At 53.8% G+C, this 14,385-nt stretch overlaps 1 protein-coding gene across 1 annotated transcript in view; it reads left to right on the top strand.

Annotated features, from left to right (window-relative positions):
• Positions 1-41: 41 nt before the first annotated feature.
• TPCN1 (two pore segment channel 1) overlaps positions 42-14,385 on the top strand; it is a 51,293-nt gene continuing 36,949 nt past the window's right edge. Inside the window, exons 1-2 of the mRNA XM_028147265.2 lie at positions 42-166; positions 3,208-3,447. Coding sequence (XP_028003066.2) covers positions 3,336-3,447 — 112 coding nt within the window. The 5' untranslated portion in view covers positions 42-166; positions 3,208-3,335. The remainder of the gene's footprint in view (positions 167-3,207; positions 3,448-14,385) is intronic.

The raw sequence follows: 14,385 nt of genomic DNA, 5'->3' as shown, positions 1-14,385 counted from the left end.
TGGATGAGAGAGCTGGCGCAGCTGCTGTGGTGGCAGCGGCTGAAGTGGCGGCGGCGGCGGCTGCAACAACTCCGAGCTCGGGGCTGTGGCGGCGGCGGCGGCGCCAGCAGGCTGGGCTGCACGGTGCCGAGCCCGGCGCGCGGTCCGGGTTGCTGGGGCGGCGCGTGTAAGAATCCGAGGGGTGCGAGGGATGGCCTGAGGAGAGGGCAGGGGGCAGGGGTCAGAGGGCGCCGACTAAGGGCTTGCAGCTGGGCGCTGGAGTGTGGGAGGCGGGCCGGGCGGGCGGAGGGACTGCGGGGAAGTTTTCGCGCGCTTCTCCCTCCAGCCCAGGCTGGGGCTTTGCACCCTCTCTCCTGCTCCCCGACTTCCTGGGGCGACCCCCGCTCAGGGGGACGGGGGGGGGGGGGCTCCCGACCAGGGCTGAGAGAGCACGTGGAGCTGGAGCCCGCATTCCTCTTTCCTCCCCTCCTTCCCTCACCTGCTCCGGGTCCCTCAGGCGACCCCGCAAGAGACTCTTGCCGGGTCCGGGAGCAGGAGCGGATGGCCGCTGGCCCTCTCCTGGGACCTGTTCCCTAGGGGTGACCCCTCCCTTCTGTGTCCTCCGTAGAGCGAGAGGCCAAGCCCGCCGAAGGAGCACGGGGCTAGGACTTGGCCAAGTCCCTTCCCCGCTCTGGGCCCCCCTTTTCCCTCTTAAAATGATGGGCTTGAATGAGTTCCGACGGCAGGACTGGTTCCGGGAGGGCATGCCCCTCTAGTCAGGCTGCCTGGGTTGAAAACCGGGCTCTGCCACTTCTTTGCTGTTTACTTAGGAGAGGCAGCTGCGTTAATCCCTCTAAGCCTCAGTTTCGCCATCTGTGAAGTGGGTATTTCTCAACAGCAGCGGCACAATTGGATGGCAGAATGTTTTTAATTGTCAAAACTGAGTGAAAGATACAAGGAAGTCCGTTTACATGTTCTCTCTCCTTTGAATATGCTTGAAAATGTCCGTGGTAAAAAAAGTTGAACCAAAAAGAAAATAAAACAGAATTCTTAAGACAGCCAAATAGTAGTGTCTTGTTTGGGGTTTCCTCTTCTGTCTCCCCAGTACTGAGATTTAAAAGCAAAAAGAAATCCCCAGGTCTGGAGGAAACAACAGAAATCTCACAGGGAGTTTGCCTGACAGAGAGCTACAGGCTTAGCAGCAGCAAGTAGAGCCGTGCTTGCTTTTGCTGCTTTGTTTTAAGAAGAGAGGGCTGCCCAGGGACCTGCTTGCGATTGTTCTGATGGTTTGCGACAGAAGCCAGTTGCGGGGCTGCCATTCAGGGGGTTAGTCTGGAGCCCAAGTTGATTGAGCCGGGGAGGCCACCGCTTGAGGAAGGAACCTGCTGTTGTTTTGCAGTTCAAAGGTCTGCCGTCAGATCTGCTGAGTCGTGGCTTTGCTTTTGGTCCTCCCCAGCGGAACTGGGAATGTGTATAAATAGGAACGGTAGCAGGCTGGTTCCGAGTGTTTTAAACTGGGAGCTCAGGATGAGGGCTTTTGCTGTGTGACTCGGGACATCACTTAAAAAAAATGCTCTGGTCCTCTCTCCCTTCCTCCTCAAGCACCTAAGTCTAGGGCAGTGGTCGGCAAACTCATTAGTCAACAGAGCCAACTATCAACAGGACAGCGATTGAAATTTCTTTGGAGAGCCACATTTTTTAAACTTAAACTTCTTCTAACGCCACTTCTTCAAAATAGACTCGCCCAGGCCGTGGTATTTTGTGGAAGAGCCACACTCAAGGGGCCAAAGAGCCGCATGTGGCTCGCGAGCCGCAGTTTGCCGACCACTGGTCTAGGATAATAATTCCTATAGAAGAGTGCCATGGCCCCGGCTGTTTCCTCAGTGGTTAGAGCATCGGCCTGTGAACCAAAGGGTCTCGGGTTCGAGTCCCAGTGAAGTACACACACCTTGGTTGCAGGTTCCCCAGCCCTGGCAGGGAACATGCAGGAGGCAACCAATCGACGTTTTTCTCTCTCCCCTCCCTCCCTCCTTTTCACTCTCTCTAAAATCAATGGAGAAAATATTCTCAGGTGAGGATTTTTAAAAAACCCCAAAACTCAAAAAAAAAAAAAAAAAAAAAAAGAAGAATGCTATGGGCAAGTGTAGGTGACCTGGCACACTAACTTTTCCAGGTTATTGGAGCTAAGTGCTGCCTAAATACCAGGGTTTGGACTTGGGGGGACTGTAGTGTAGTGGTTAGGAGCATAGGGCTGGAGTCCAACTGCGTAGTTCAAAGCTGTGTGTTCTTGGACAAGTTACTTAACCTCTCTGAGCCTAAAGTCTTCCCCCTTTGTTATGGGGGATAGTAATCCTACCTATCTATTGGGAAGTTTCAATCAGCTTTACCTAAAAATTGCCAGAAGAGTCCCTGATACATAGTAAGTACTCATCAAGTATTAACTACAATTATTTTAATGGTTATATATTTTTTTAAGTCTTCAAAATCTTTATAAAACTCACACACAAACAAGAACCAAGAGGGTGCAGGTGGAATACACTAGTCATAATCTTAATCTCCAGACGTAATTACCATTAACTGCAGTATTTGTTCTTGCAGAGTTTTCCTCTCATTTTTAAAAAAATACATTTTTATTGGTTTCAGAGAGGAAGGGAGAGGGAGAGAGAGATGGAAACAACAATGATGAGAGAGAATCACCTGCACACCTCTTACTGGGCATCGAGCCCACAACCCAGGCATGTGCCCTTGACAGGAATCGAACCCAGGACCCTTCGCAGGCTGACTCTCTATCCACTGAGCCAAACCAGTTAAGGCTCCTCTCATTTTTTTTTTCATATATTTTATTGATTTTCTACAGAGAGGAAGGGAGAGGGATAGAGAGCTAGAAACACCAATGAGAGAGAAACATCGATCAGCTGCCTCCTGCACACCTCCCACTGGGGATGTGCCCGCAACCAAGGTACATGCCCTTGACCGGAATCGAACCTGGGACCTTTCAGTCCGCAGGCCAATGCTCTATCCACTGAGCCAAACCGGTTAGGGCGGGCTCCTCTCATTTTTAATGCTATTTTATATTGCAGTACTCCATCATTTTAAAGGGTACCATCCAGTGGTTTTTAGTGTTTTCCCAAGATTGAGCAACCATCACCACTATCTAACTGCAGAACATTTTCATCAGTAGTGGTTGTATTTTAATAATTTTTTTTTTTTAAATTCCCCAAACTCTAGATGATGCCTCAAATGGAGGAGTCTCTGAGAAGCATCTCTGGGCCAGTGGCTTTGAAAGGGAGCGCAGAGCAGAGACTATTTACAGCCCTGGACATCATCACATCCTGAGGCCTACGGGAGAGAAGACCATGGCCATGAACTTGGATGACGACGTTCCCCTCATCCTGACCTTGGAGGAGGGCGGCAGTGCCCCACTGGCTCCTTCCAATGGCTTGGGCCAAGAGGAGCTGCCTAACAGAAGTAAGATGGTAGGGGGGCCTGGGGGTGGGGGTTGGGGGCCACTTCAGGGAGTGAGTTGTGGGCTTGATGGTCTGATTGTAGACATGGCACCCGAGTGCCTGACTCTGTGTTAGACCACTAGGATCGGACACAAACTCCTGGGGGACTGCAGGGTCCTAATCCTGCACCCCCAATTTAGGGATGCTTCCAGGAGCCCTTGCCTCCCTCAGCGCCTGGCCCCCCCCCCCCCCCCCCTTTGCATCTGGCTTTGTTCCTGGATGCCTGGTGGGGACCTCGGGCACACCTGCGCCTTGGCTAGCTTCCCTGCCCCATTCCTGGTTAAAAAAAGAAACAGATTTCAACACCGGCCTCCGCCTGTCCCACTCTGACGCTGCTGGCAGAGGGCAGAGTTGACTGCTGCTCCCTGCTGGGGCTCTGTCCCTGCGTGGCCCTGGATGGGGGGGGGGGGGGGGGGGGGGCAAACATTTATCGTGATCCATTGATTTGAGGATTTCCGGGTTTGCTTTGTCTTCCTCTCAACCGCAGCCTAGCGCAAGGTGAACCCAAGAGAGTTTGTGAGCTTTAAATGTTTTAAAGTTTAAGTGTGTTTCTGGCAGAATGAGAAGCCTTAAAACCCTTTCTGGTGCTTGTCCCAAAGCCATTTGCTTTCTTTGCTGGGGCCTCGGGTCCACGAGAGGCTGAAAATAACTTGCCTTTTATGAACGGTCCTCAGACAGCAGGGATTCTCGCTTTAGCAAATGGGCGTTTCACCCGCCAGCCGCGTGCCTGAGCCAGGATGGAGGGCTGTTGCTCTCCTTCAGTTCAGAAGTGGAGATACGTGGGTCCCGGTGAAGACCAGCCTGCCCTCCTGTCCCTCTTGTCCAGGGAGAATACAGTTGGTTGCGGGGAGCTCAGCAGGCATCTCTTGGAAGCGATGGAGGGAGCAGTGGTCCTGTGGACGGAGTGCAGTGGGAGGCCTGGCTCCCTGTAAACTGGCCTCTCCTTGCTGTGGCATGTTCACCCAGCTGGGGTGGCAGAGCTGGGTAGTCCAGGAGGGTTAGACTGTAAACCAGGGCTGAGAAACCAGTGACCCTGACTTCAGGCACACTTCTTAAATGCCCTAGAACTTGCAGGCTTATGTTCGGCTCTTTCTTACCTCTTACCTTAACTAAAATCCTTTTGCAAGGATTTTATAGAGGAGGAACCAATGAGTCAGAGAGGGTAAGTAACTTGCCTCATGCCACACAGCCCGAAAGTGGTGGAGAAGAGATTTGAACCCAGGACCATCTGACTCCAAAGTTTCTTCCCCCATTCCTCCTCCCTTTCCTCTTCTCTTCCTGCTCCTCCTGATTCTTTTCCTTCATAAGCCATTAATAAATGTGAGCACTGGCCTTTAGCATCCTACCTAATAATAGACAAATATGCAAATTGACTGCACCTTTGCTACGCCCAAGCCACGCCCACCAGCCAATCAGGACGAGTGTGCAAATTACCCCAATAAAGATGGCGGCTAATTTGCATATCAAGACAGTGTAGAAAGAAGCCAAGAGCTGCAGAAGGGAGCAAAACTTCGGAGAAGCAAGCAAGCTGGGGGGAGGAGAAGGGAGGAGTGGAGGCGGGGCCGGGGGAGAAGGGAGGAGAGCGGGCGGGCTGGCGGAAAAGGGAGAAAAGCAGGCAGGCTGACAGAGAAGGCGGGGCGGGGGACAAGGGAGGAGAGCAGGCAGGGCGGGGTAGAGTGCAGCAGGAAACCCTATTGCAGGATTTTTCCTGCAACGGGAACACTAGTTTATATATATTATCTCATCATATAACCTCAAGATAGAGTCATTGTTATCTGTATTTTACAGAAGAAGAAACAGTCTCAGAGAGGTTAAGTAACTTGTCTAAGGTCACACAGCTAGTAAGGAGCAATGCTTCTCTGATCTTCCCTCTCATGCCACTGTGTAAGGTGCTTTGGGAAAGGGGGGTAAATAATGTGACACAGTCTCAACTTCAGAGGAGGACCCCCTCCTAGTGAGGGGGTGGGCCATCCATGACCAACAAGGGAATGCACTGCAAGGGAGGGTGGTTGATGCGCTAAGGGTGTGGATCATTCTGGAAATAGGCTCAAGATTCTAAATCGAAATCCCGATCATTGTCGTGGGCGCCCCTTTTAAGTTCTTCCAAGTATCAGAGCTGGTGGCAGGGTGTCCCGCTTTCCTGCAGGATCAAAGTGGGAAGAACAGCCTAGTTCTGTGTCAAGATCAGGTTTGAACCGATGATAGAGCTTGATGAGTAGGAAATAGGCCAAAAAGACCATAAAGCTAACCTTGGACAGGCCGCTCGTGGGACTGTCCTTGTCGTAGCGAAGTTGGTGGCTTATTTGGGTTTGTTTTCTTTTTTATTGTATTTAATAATTTTTTATTGATTTCAGGGAGGAAGGGAGAAAAGAAGAGAGATAGAAATGTCAATGATGAGAGAGAATCATTGATTGGCTCCTGCACACACCCTACTGGGGACCAAGCCCAAAACCTGGGCATGTGCCTTGACTGGGAATTGATCTGTGACCTCCTGGTTCATGGGTCGATGCTCAACCACTGAGCCACATGGCCGGGCTGGATTTGTTTGTTTGTTTTTTAAATTTTAATTATTTATTTATTTATTTTTAACTAGAGGCCTGGTGCATGAAATTCGTGCAGGGGTGGGGGGGTGTCCCTCAGCCCAGCCTGCACCCTTCTCCAATCTGGGACCCCTCTCACAATCCAGGACTGCTGGCTCCCAACTGCTCGCCTGCCTGCCTTTCTGATTGCCCCTAACCGCTTCTGCCTGCCAGCCTGATAACCCCCTAACCACTCCCCTGCCAGCCTGATTGATGCCTAACTGCTCCCCTGCCAGCCTGATTGTCCCTAACTACCCTCCCTGCAGGCCTGGTCACCCTTAACTGCCCTCCCTTGCAGGCCTGGTCTCCCCCCCAACTGCTCTCCCCTGCAGGCCTGGTCTCCCCCCCAACTGCTCTCCCCTGCAGGCCTGGGTCTCCCCCAACTGCCCTTCCCTGCAGGCCCGGTCGCCCCCAACTTTCCTCCTCTGCTGGCCTGGTCACCTCTAACTGCCCTCCCCTGCAGGCTTGATCGCCCCCAACTGCCCTCCCTTGCAGATCTGGTCCCTCCCAACTGCCCTCCCCTACTGGCCATCTTGTGGCGGCCATCTTGTGTCCACATGGGGGCAGCCATCTTTGACCATATGGGGGCAGCCATCTTGTGTGTTGGAGTGATGGTCAATTTGCATATTACTCTTTTATTAGCTAGGATATAATTTATTTTTTTACAGAGAGGAAGGGAGAGGGATAGAGAGTTAGAAACATTGATCAGCTGCCTCCTGCACACCCCCTACTGGGGATGTGCCCGCAACCAAGGTACATGCCCTTGACGGAATCGAACCCGGGACCCTTCAGTCCACAGGCCAATACTCTTATCCACTGAGCCAAACCAGCTAGGGCTGGATTTGTTTCTTAAAAACACACACACACACACACACACACACAAAAGATAAAACTGACAGGACAGGGTGCAGGGAAATGGTACTTTCTCCCCAGTGCGTTAGTGTCTCCCCCTCTTACTGGGACATTTGCTAAAACCTCTAAGAATGAGTGGGTGCCATGCACCAAGCCTGGCTGGGAAACCAGCAGAGCCTGTCCGTGGAAAAAAAGCCTTCAGAGGAGGCTGCTCTCCCCTTTGTTAGTTCATGCTCCGATTTCGGCATTGACCTTCTATCCAACGTCCCCCTTCCCTGTTGTCTGAGCATTCTGTCCAAAACACAAATCCAGCCCGGTCATCTCCTCAGCTCGAAGCTCCCCGGGACCTTCTCGTCCCCTGCAGGATGAAGGCCAAGCTCTAGGCCAAATACCAGGCCTTGAGTGTCCTACCACCTTCTAACCTGATCGGCCCCATTTCCTGCTTTCGCCCACAACGCCGCACTGCTAGTTTGCGAGTCCCAGCCGTGCATTCTGAAACCACCTTGCTGGCTCCTCACTGCGGAATGCCTTCCCCAGCCTCCTGTTTGCTCAGAAGCTTCAGTCCTGTCTTGGAAATCCTGCTGAGAAATGCCATCTCTCTGAACCTCCCCTCTCAGACAGGGCTAATGACTACCCTTTTCTGCTCTGGTATCTTGACGAGGCTCCCATTATTACAAGTGGCTTACTGCGTGGTAATTACTTATTTAGCCATCTGATCACCTAGGAGGCCCTGCGTTCCATTCGTCTGTGTTGTCACCGAGCTTGATGATAGAGTCAGCAAGTCGTGGTTACACCTCGTGGGGTTTCTGGCGCCTTGTAGCTCGTGGGAGTGGCTGTCTGGGGGTCCCGCTCAGAGGTGGGCAGCATCCCCTCCTGCCTCTCCTCCTAACCAGGGGCTTGAGTCTCATTTCTCCCAGCAGAGCTGATGGTCTGGAGGCTGCCCCCATTGCCCCGGGCCGTGGCTCACGGAACCCTTGAGGTAGTAAGGAGCTGGCCGAGTGCAGGCGGAGGTCTGCAGCGGAGTTGGCGCTCCCTGGGCACGAGGCACTGGGAACTAAACAGGCTTTCTAAGAGCATGCGCCTCCGGCGAGCCTGGCCTCCGCCTTGACCAGCAGCTGTCGTCCGTGGCTTCCTCTGGCTCCATACCTACATATTCCTTGTCTTCGTCTGCTTGGGCTGCCGTGGCAAAATACCACAGATGGGGGCAGGGGGCTTGAGCAGCAGAAAGTTAGGGTCTCACAGTTTTGGAGGCTGGAAGTCTGAGATCAAGGGGTCAGCAGGTTTGGTTTCCTCTGAGGCTTTTCTCTTTGGCTTGCAGACGGCCGCCTTGTCACTGTTTGCTCATGTGTTCATCCTTTGCTCTGTGTCCTAATCTTTTCTTTTTTGGTTTTAAAGACGGCTTGTAGATTTTTCCCCCTTAAATATGTTTTTATTGATTTCAGAGAGGAAGGGAGAGGGAGAGAGAAATAGAAACATCCGTGATGAGAGAGAATCATTAATCGGTTGCCTCCTGCATGCCCCCCGCTGGGGATCGAGCCTGCAACCCGGGCATGTGCCCTGACCAGGAATCGAACAGTAAGCTCCTGGTTCATAGGCTGACGCTCAACCACTGAGCCACACCAGTGGGGCATAAGGATACCAGTCAGATGGGGTTAGGCCCACCTCTATGCCCTCATTTCACCTTAACTACCTCTTTCAAGGCCCTGTCTTTAAGTACAGCCATACCTGAGGTCCTAGGGGCTAGGGCTTCAACATAGGAGTTGTAGGGGGACACGATTCAGCCCAGAGCACTCCTGCCCTTTGCTTAGATGCAGATTCCCAGGAACCTGGCCGTGCTGCCTGTGCCCTTTGATCTTACCTAGAGGTGACCTATGATGGGACATTGTCCCGGCAGGAAACTGGACGGTTTGGGTTTTTTTTCTCCTTATATGGGCGAGAATGGATTTTATCCAAGACTCAGCCATCTCTGGGCTATGCGGGTAGCTGCCGAAATGCTAACGAATGACTCATAGGCAGTTGATCAGGAGGCAGGTAGGAGCGGAGGTATTTAAAGCCTGGCACTTAGGAATGACCTTGAGCACAGTTCAGCGGGGCTGGCCTTTGACGGTGCAGGTTGGAGAGAGCCCACGCACTGGGGCACTGGGCGCCGGGCCGTCGTTAGCCTGCCACTAGCCACAGTCTGAATGTTATGGGCCTTCAAGGGACTTTCCAAGGGAATTCTGGTCACAGTTAGCTTTGCCTTCTTGTTGCCTTTAAACTCACTAGCTGCCCAAGTTGGGCCTGTGCTCTGTGCCTTCGCTGGTGAAAAGGCGATTGGGGGAAAGGGAGGTGGCTGAGGCTTGAGCAGGGCACTTAGTGTCACCGGCTCCTTTGGTGCTGGTGGTTCGTGGTTGCCGGGCGACAGGCCACCCCTGGGTAAGGCTTAGGTAATAGAGCAGAGGAGGCCCTCTCCTTCCTTCACCCTTATGCCCGGTATGATGCCTGGCAGTTAACCTGGAGCCCAGTGTGGCATCTAGCCACGTGGAAGGCCACTGTCCCCTTGCAGGGGGTCAACCCATGATGCCCTGGCTCCCTTTGCAGCGTGTTTACGCAGCCAGGGCCAGTTGGCACCAGGCCAGGTTGAGATGGGCCCGAGCTCTGGCTCTTAGTGCAGAGAGAGCCGAGATGAGCTGGAAAGAGCGGAGGGGCGTATATCCCAGGATGATCACCCCCCACGTGGGCTCCGTCGCTGAAGTCTGTGCCCGAGGTGCTTTCTCTGACCCATTCTCTCCAGTGTACTTACTTGCTTAAGACGGAAGCCTAAGAGACTTGCATAGCTTTTGCCATTTGTGGTACCCTGAGTAGCGGAGTGGTCAAGCCTGTGGCCTCTGGAGCCCAGCTCCGGGCCCCCCATCCTAGCTAGTATGGGGCTTCGCTTCTCCAAGCCTCCCCCTCCTACCTGCACACTGCGATCTGATAGCATCTCCCAGGAGGGCTGTTGGGGAGATTTAATGAGATGCCCGTTTTAATGTATAAGTGCTTGACCAATCATAGGTGTGTTTATCATGGCCAGAGACTGTGCTTGTTTGGAATATCATGGCTCACAAGCAGGGGTCCTGAACCCAGGCCAAGACCCGAATCCTTTTTGCCTCGCTGCTGGGCCAGCAGGTGGCCGCTGCCAGGCGGGGAAGGAGGCAGCGTGGCAGCTGGAGACCTAACAGCAATTAAGAGTTTCACAGCCTCCCAGGGAGCGGGGGCATTTGGCTCCGCCGGAGTCACTCCCCTGGCTTTCTTAGGGCCTCACCAAGGCAGAAAGCCTGGTGTCACCAGGCTGACGGAGGCACCGATTAAAATGAGCAAGCACCCGGCATGCTGGGTTCCAGCCTCGTCACCGAAACGCGCAGCCTTCGCTTCCTCGGCCCTCTGCGTCTTCACGGGGGATCCTGTCTGTCGCCTCGGGCCCCCCTGCCATGAAATGCCATCTCCCCCCTCCACATGCAGATAGCTGCCGCCTCGGAATGGCAGCAGCGGCAGCTGGGTGCGGGCGGGACCGGCTGCACTGCTCTTTCCCCGTCGCCTTAGGGGGGTCTAAGTTCACATTTGTTCCGAGAGCTTCATGAGCCAGAACGCGCTGCTCCTCAGCCTCCGAGCTGGGGAGGGACGTGGGGAGGTTCTGATGGCTCCCAGCAGGGGCCTCTGGTGGCTCTGGTCGCAGCGCCCCCGGGCTGCCTCGGATCAGATGGAGCACGGGGCCAGGAAGGAAGCCCTGCGCTATGGAAGGGACCAAGGGTTCGAGACTGCCCCTCCCACCTTGTGCTCAGGGACCCACGGGGCGGCTCTCCATTCTCCTCCCTTTGCTGGTGAATTCCCTGTTTGGGACATTTCCTGACTCTCTCTCTCCATTCCAACCTGGGGAGGGTCATGTATGAGGAAAAGAGTGGCTCACGGGTATTGAGCTCCTGCCACGTGCCAGGCGGTGTCCGAGGCACCTTCCTGGGCCGTCTCCCCGGCTCCTCCCCTCAGATCTGCGCAGTTGGTCTCATTGTCTTCATCTGACGAAGGAAACCGAGGCTCTGAGGTGGGAACTTACCCAAGTGCACGCAGCCAGCAGGTGCCCACGGCCGCTTCGAACCCGTGTCTTCTGGCTCCAAAGCTCAGGCTCCTACGCGATGGGCCGCACACCAGGAAGTCAAGCTCTGGAAGAGACAGGATTTCAGGGGGAATTTGCTTTTCCAGAAGGAAGCTGGTGCCTATCTTCGTCTTCATCTTTGTTTTTGTTTTTTGTTAATCGTCTCCTGATGATATGTTTTCCACTGATCTTTAGAGTGGAAGGGAGGGAGGGGAGACGGGGAGAGAGGAAGAGAGAAAGAGAAAGATCCCTGTGAGAGAGAGACATCAGTCGGTTGCCTCCCACATGCGCCCTGACCGGGGCCTGGGATCGACCTGCAACCCAGGTACGTGCCTTTGGCTGGGAATTGAACCCGTGACCCTTCAGTTCTCAGGCCGATGTTCTTCTACTGAGCCATACCGGCCAGGGCTATCTTCTTCTTTTTTTTTTTTAATTAAACTTTTATTGCCTACAAGGTATTTCTCCTACATTGGAGTGCGATACCTAGAACCCCCTCTCATGTTGCAAAAATAGCAAAACCGACGGGCTTTCACTGTACAAGCTGTATAGGATCATCACAGAGAAACCAGAAGGCATGAGTAAGTGGGGGGCGGGAGGGGAACCACAGAGGGCAGCCACGATTGCACCCGCCGAGCAATCGACAGCTTTCTCCTCAGTGTACGCACTTCCTCAACTCCTCTGCATGGTCTTGGAGGGTCCCTCTCCGCCCCCTCCCCACCCCCCACCCCCCGCCCCCGCCCAGGGCCATGCTGCGGATTGAGACTTCATCCTGCGGTGATGGAGAAGCAGGGGAGTGACCTGTCCCATTTCAGGGCAGGGTCTGAAATTCACTCGGGCTGCCCTGCAGAGAGTGGCTGGGAATGGGGGGCAAGGCCAGGTGGCATGGAGGTGGCCCGGGGACACGCTGGGACCTGCTTGGTTTGGCCTGAGCAGTGTTTAAGCAGGTGTATGTTTGCTCTCAGCATGAGCACTTGGCCCCTCTGGTCTCACACACCCCAGCTTCCCAGGTTTGATACCCGCCCGGTGCCGCAGGCATTTGCGTTCATAGCCCTTGGAGTGAATTTTGGTGGATTTGGCGCTGTGGCGAGAGGCGAGAGAGCAAATGACATCGAAGACTCAATTAAGGAGTAAGCAGATCAGCCTGTGGACGGGGGATTTAGGGACAAGTAGGAGTTGGGGATGCTGGGGAGAGGGATGTGCAACTTGAGGTGTGGGGAGGAAGTAACCTGCCTAGGCAGACAGCGGCATGGCGGGGCTGCTTGGTTCAGCCGGTGTTGGTGGTCTGTCAGGCACGCACCCGGCAGGCCTGTGACACACCCTGATCGCAGAGCCCTTGTCACCTTCGTCCTCAGGCCTTGCACAGTTTGGTTACCCCCGAGGACAGATAAGGAAACCATAAACTTAGCCCCACTCCCTGGTGAGAGTTAGGCCAAGTTCTTGGATCGAGTGACAGACGCAGCCCTTGAAGGCCAAGTGCCCTGCCCCACATTCCCTGCCTGGCCCGACGCCTGGCAGTGGTGGCCCGGCCCTTTCCAGGCCGTGAGCAGTTTCGCCTGTTACACTCCTGGCGGGCTGCCCTCTGTTCTGTACTCCACCCCAGAAATCAGAACCAATAATCAAACATTTTAAAACGTGGGGCTGCTCCTATAATCTCCTGTTTTCAATAATCCCATCATCTCGATTATTTTATTTAACCACCTTCACTACCGAACCTCCCTGTGGGCTGCTGGTCTCTTTTTGGGGGGAGAGACAGAGAGAGAGAAACGTTGATATGAGAGACACATTGATTGGTTGCCTCCCCGACACGCCCCGACCAGGGCCAGGGATCGAGCCTGCAACTGAGGTACCCGCCCTCGACTGGAATCGAACCCGGGACCCTTCAATCCACTGGCTGATGCTCTGTCCACTGAGCCAGACTGGCTAGGGCTGGGCTGCTTGTCTCATGCTTCTGATCGGTCCCCACTTCACCTGCAGACCTTTGTCCTCCTTCCCATGAGCTTTCCCGGAACCCTCCCCAACCGGTTAGGATAGTGGCTGCATTTCCACACCCTCCCCTTCTCTTAATGCACTGTTTGCACCTCATTCTCTGCTCTCCATGCCCAGAGGCCCGCTCGCTCCCCAGCCCCTGCGTGTGAGAGATTTGATTAATGTCTCATGTACCAAATCTGGGTTTGCTTTGTGCCGTGATGGATTCCTAAACATTGTGAGAAAATGGACTTTGGGTGAAGTAGATAATTTAAAATATGGGCAGGAGGGCTGAGTTCGGCAAAGCATCCTTCCACAGTATGATAAATACCCCTATTCCTGGTGGGTTTGGTCAACCACTTTTCTTGCCATCAAGGCTTAACCTGTTTGTGGACTTCTTTCTTTTTTAAAAAAATATTTAAAAATATTTTTATTGATTTCAGAGAGGGGAGAGAGAGATGGAAACATCAATGATGAGAATCATAGATCGGTTGCCTTCTGCACACCCCACACTGGGGATCGAGCCTGCAACCTGGGCATGTGCCCTGACTGGGAATCGAATCTCGGCCTTCTGGTTCATAGATCGATGCTGCACCACTGAGACACGCCGGCCGGGAGTGGAGTTCTTTCTGGTGTCTCTGATGCCTATTTGAGGTGGCCTGGCTGAATTGGACAGGCAGGAAGGTACAGTGCCCAACCCCATGCAACGCCGGGGTAGGTGCGATTGTTTTGGGTCCTGATGTTTTATAAAACTGCGCCTCTTCCTGGTAGTACAAGTTTTGCAAAGGCAGGGACCATGTCTTTTCTGGGCACTGAGAAAACTGTCATTAAGTAACATATCTGGGAGTGAGTCACCAGGTTCCCAAAACACCCAGGGTCCCAAGTGACTGTCAGTCACACCCTGGCCTGCTCCTGGAGCCATCTGGGATGACAGGGAGACATGCACACGTGACCAGGTCAGAAATAGCCCGGGCGGGGCCTGGCCCCTGCTTCCTCTAAGAGCAGCCTACGTTTTGGACGTTTAGGTCTCTGCTTTTAGGGCTTTGCAGTTTTCCAGGAGCCCACACATGCCCCGTAATTGCTGTGTCACCCCTGGTGGCTGGTTCCCACCTCCCCTCCGTGCTGAGCTCACTCACCTCTCTTTTTGTTTTTGTTAGATTGAGTTTTGTGTTTTGTTTTGTTTCAAGACAAAGTTCTATTTTTTATTTTTATTGATTTCATAGAGGAAGGGAGAGGGAGAGAGAGAGAGAGAGAGACAAACATCAATGAGAGAGAATCATTGATCGGCTGCCTCCTGCAGGCCTCCTACTGGGGATCGGGCCCGCCACCCCAGCATGTGCCCTTGACCGGAATCGAACCCGGGACCCTTCAGTCCTCAGGCCAACACTCTATCCAC

The sequence above is a fragment of the Eptesicus fuscus genome, chromosome 23 (genome assembly GCF_027574615.1).
Source record: "Eptesicus fuscus isolate TK198812 chromosome 23, DD_ASM_mEF_20220401, whole genome shotgun sequence".
Taxonomy (NCBI): Eukaryota; Metazoa; Chordata; class Mammalia; order Chiroptera; family Vespertilionidae; genus Eptesicus; species Eptesicus fuscus.
This window is presented reverse-complemented; position numbering and strand designations above follow the sequence as displayed.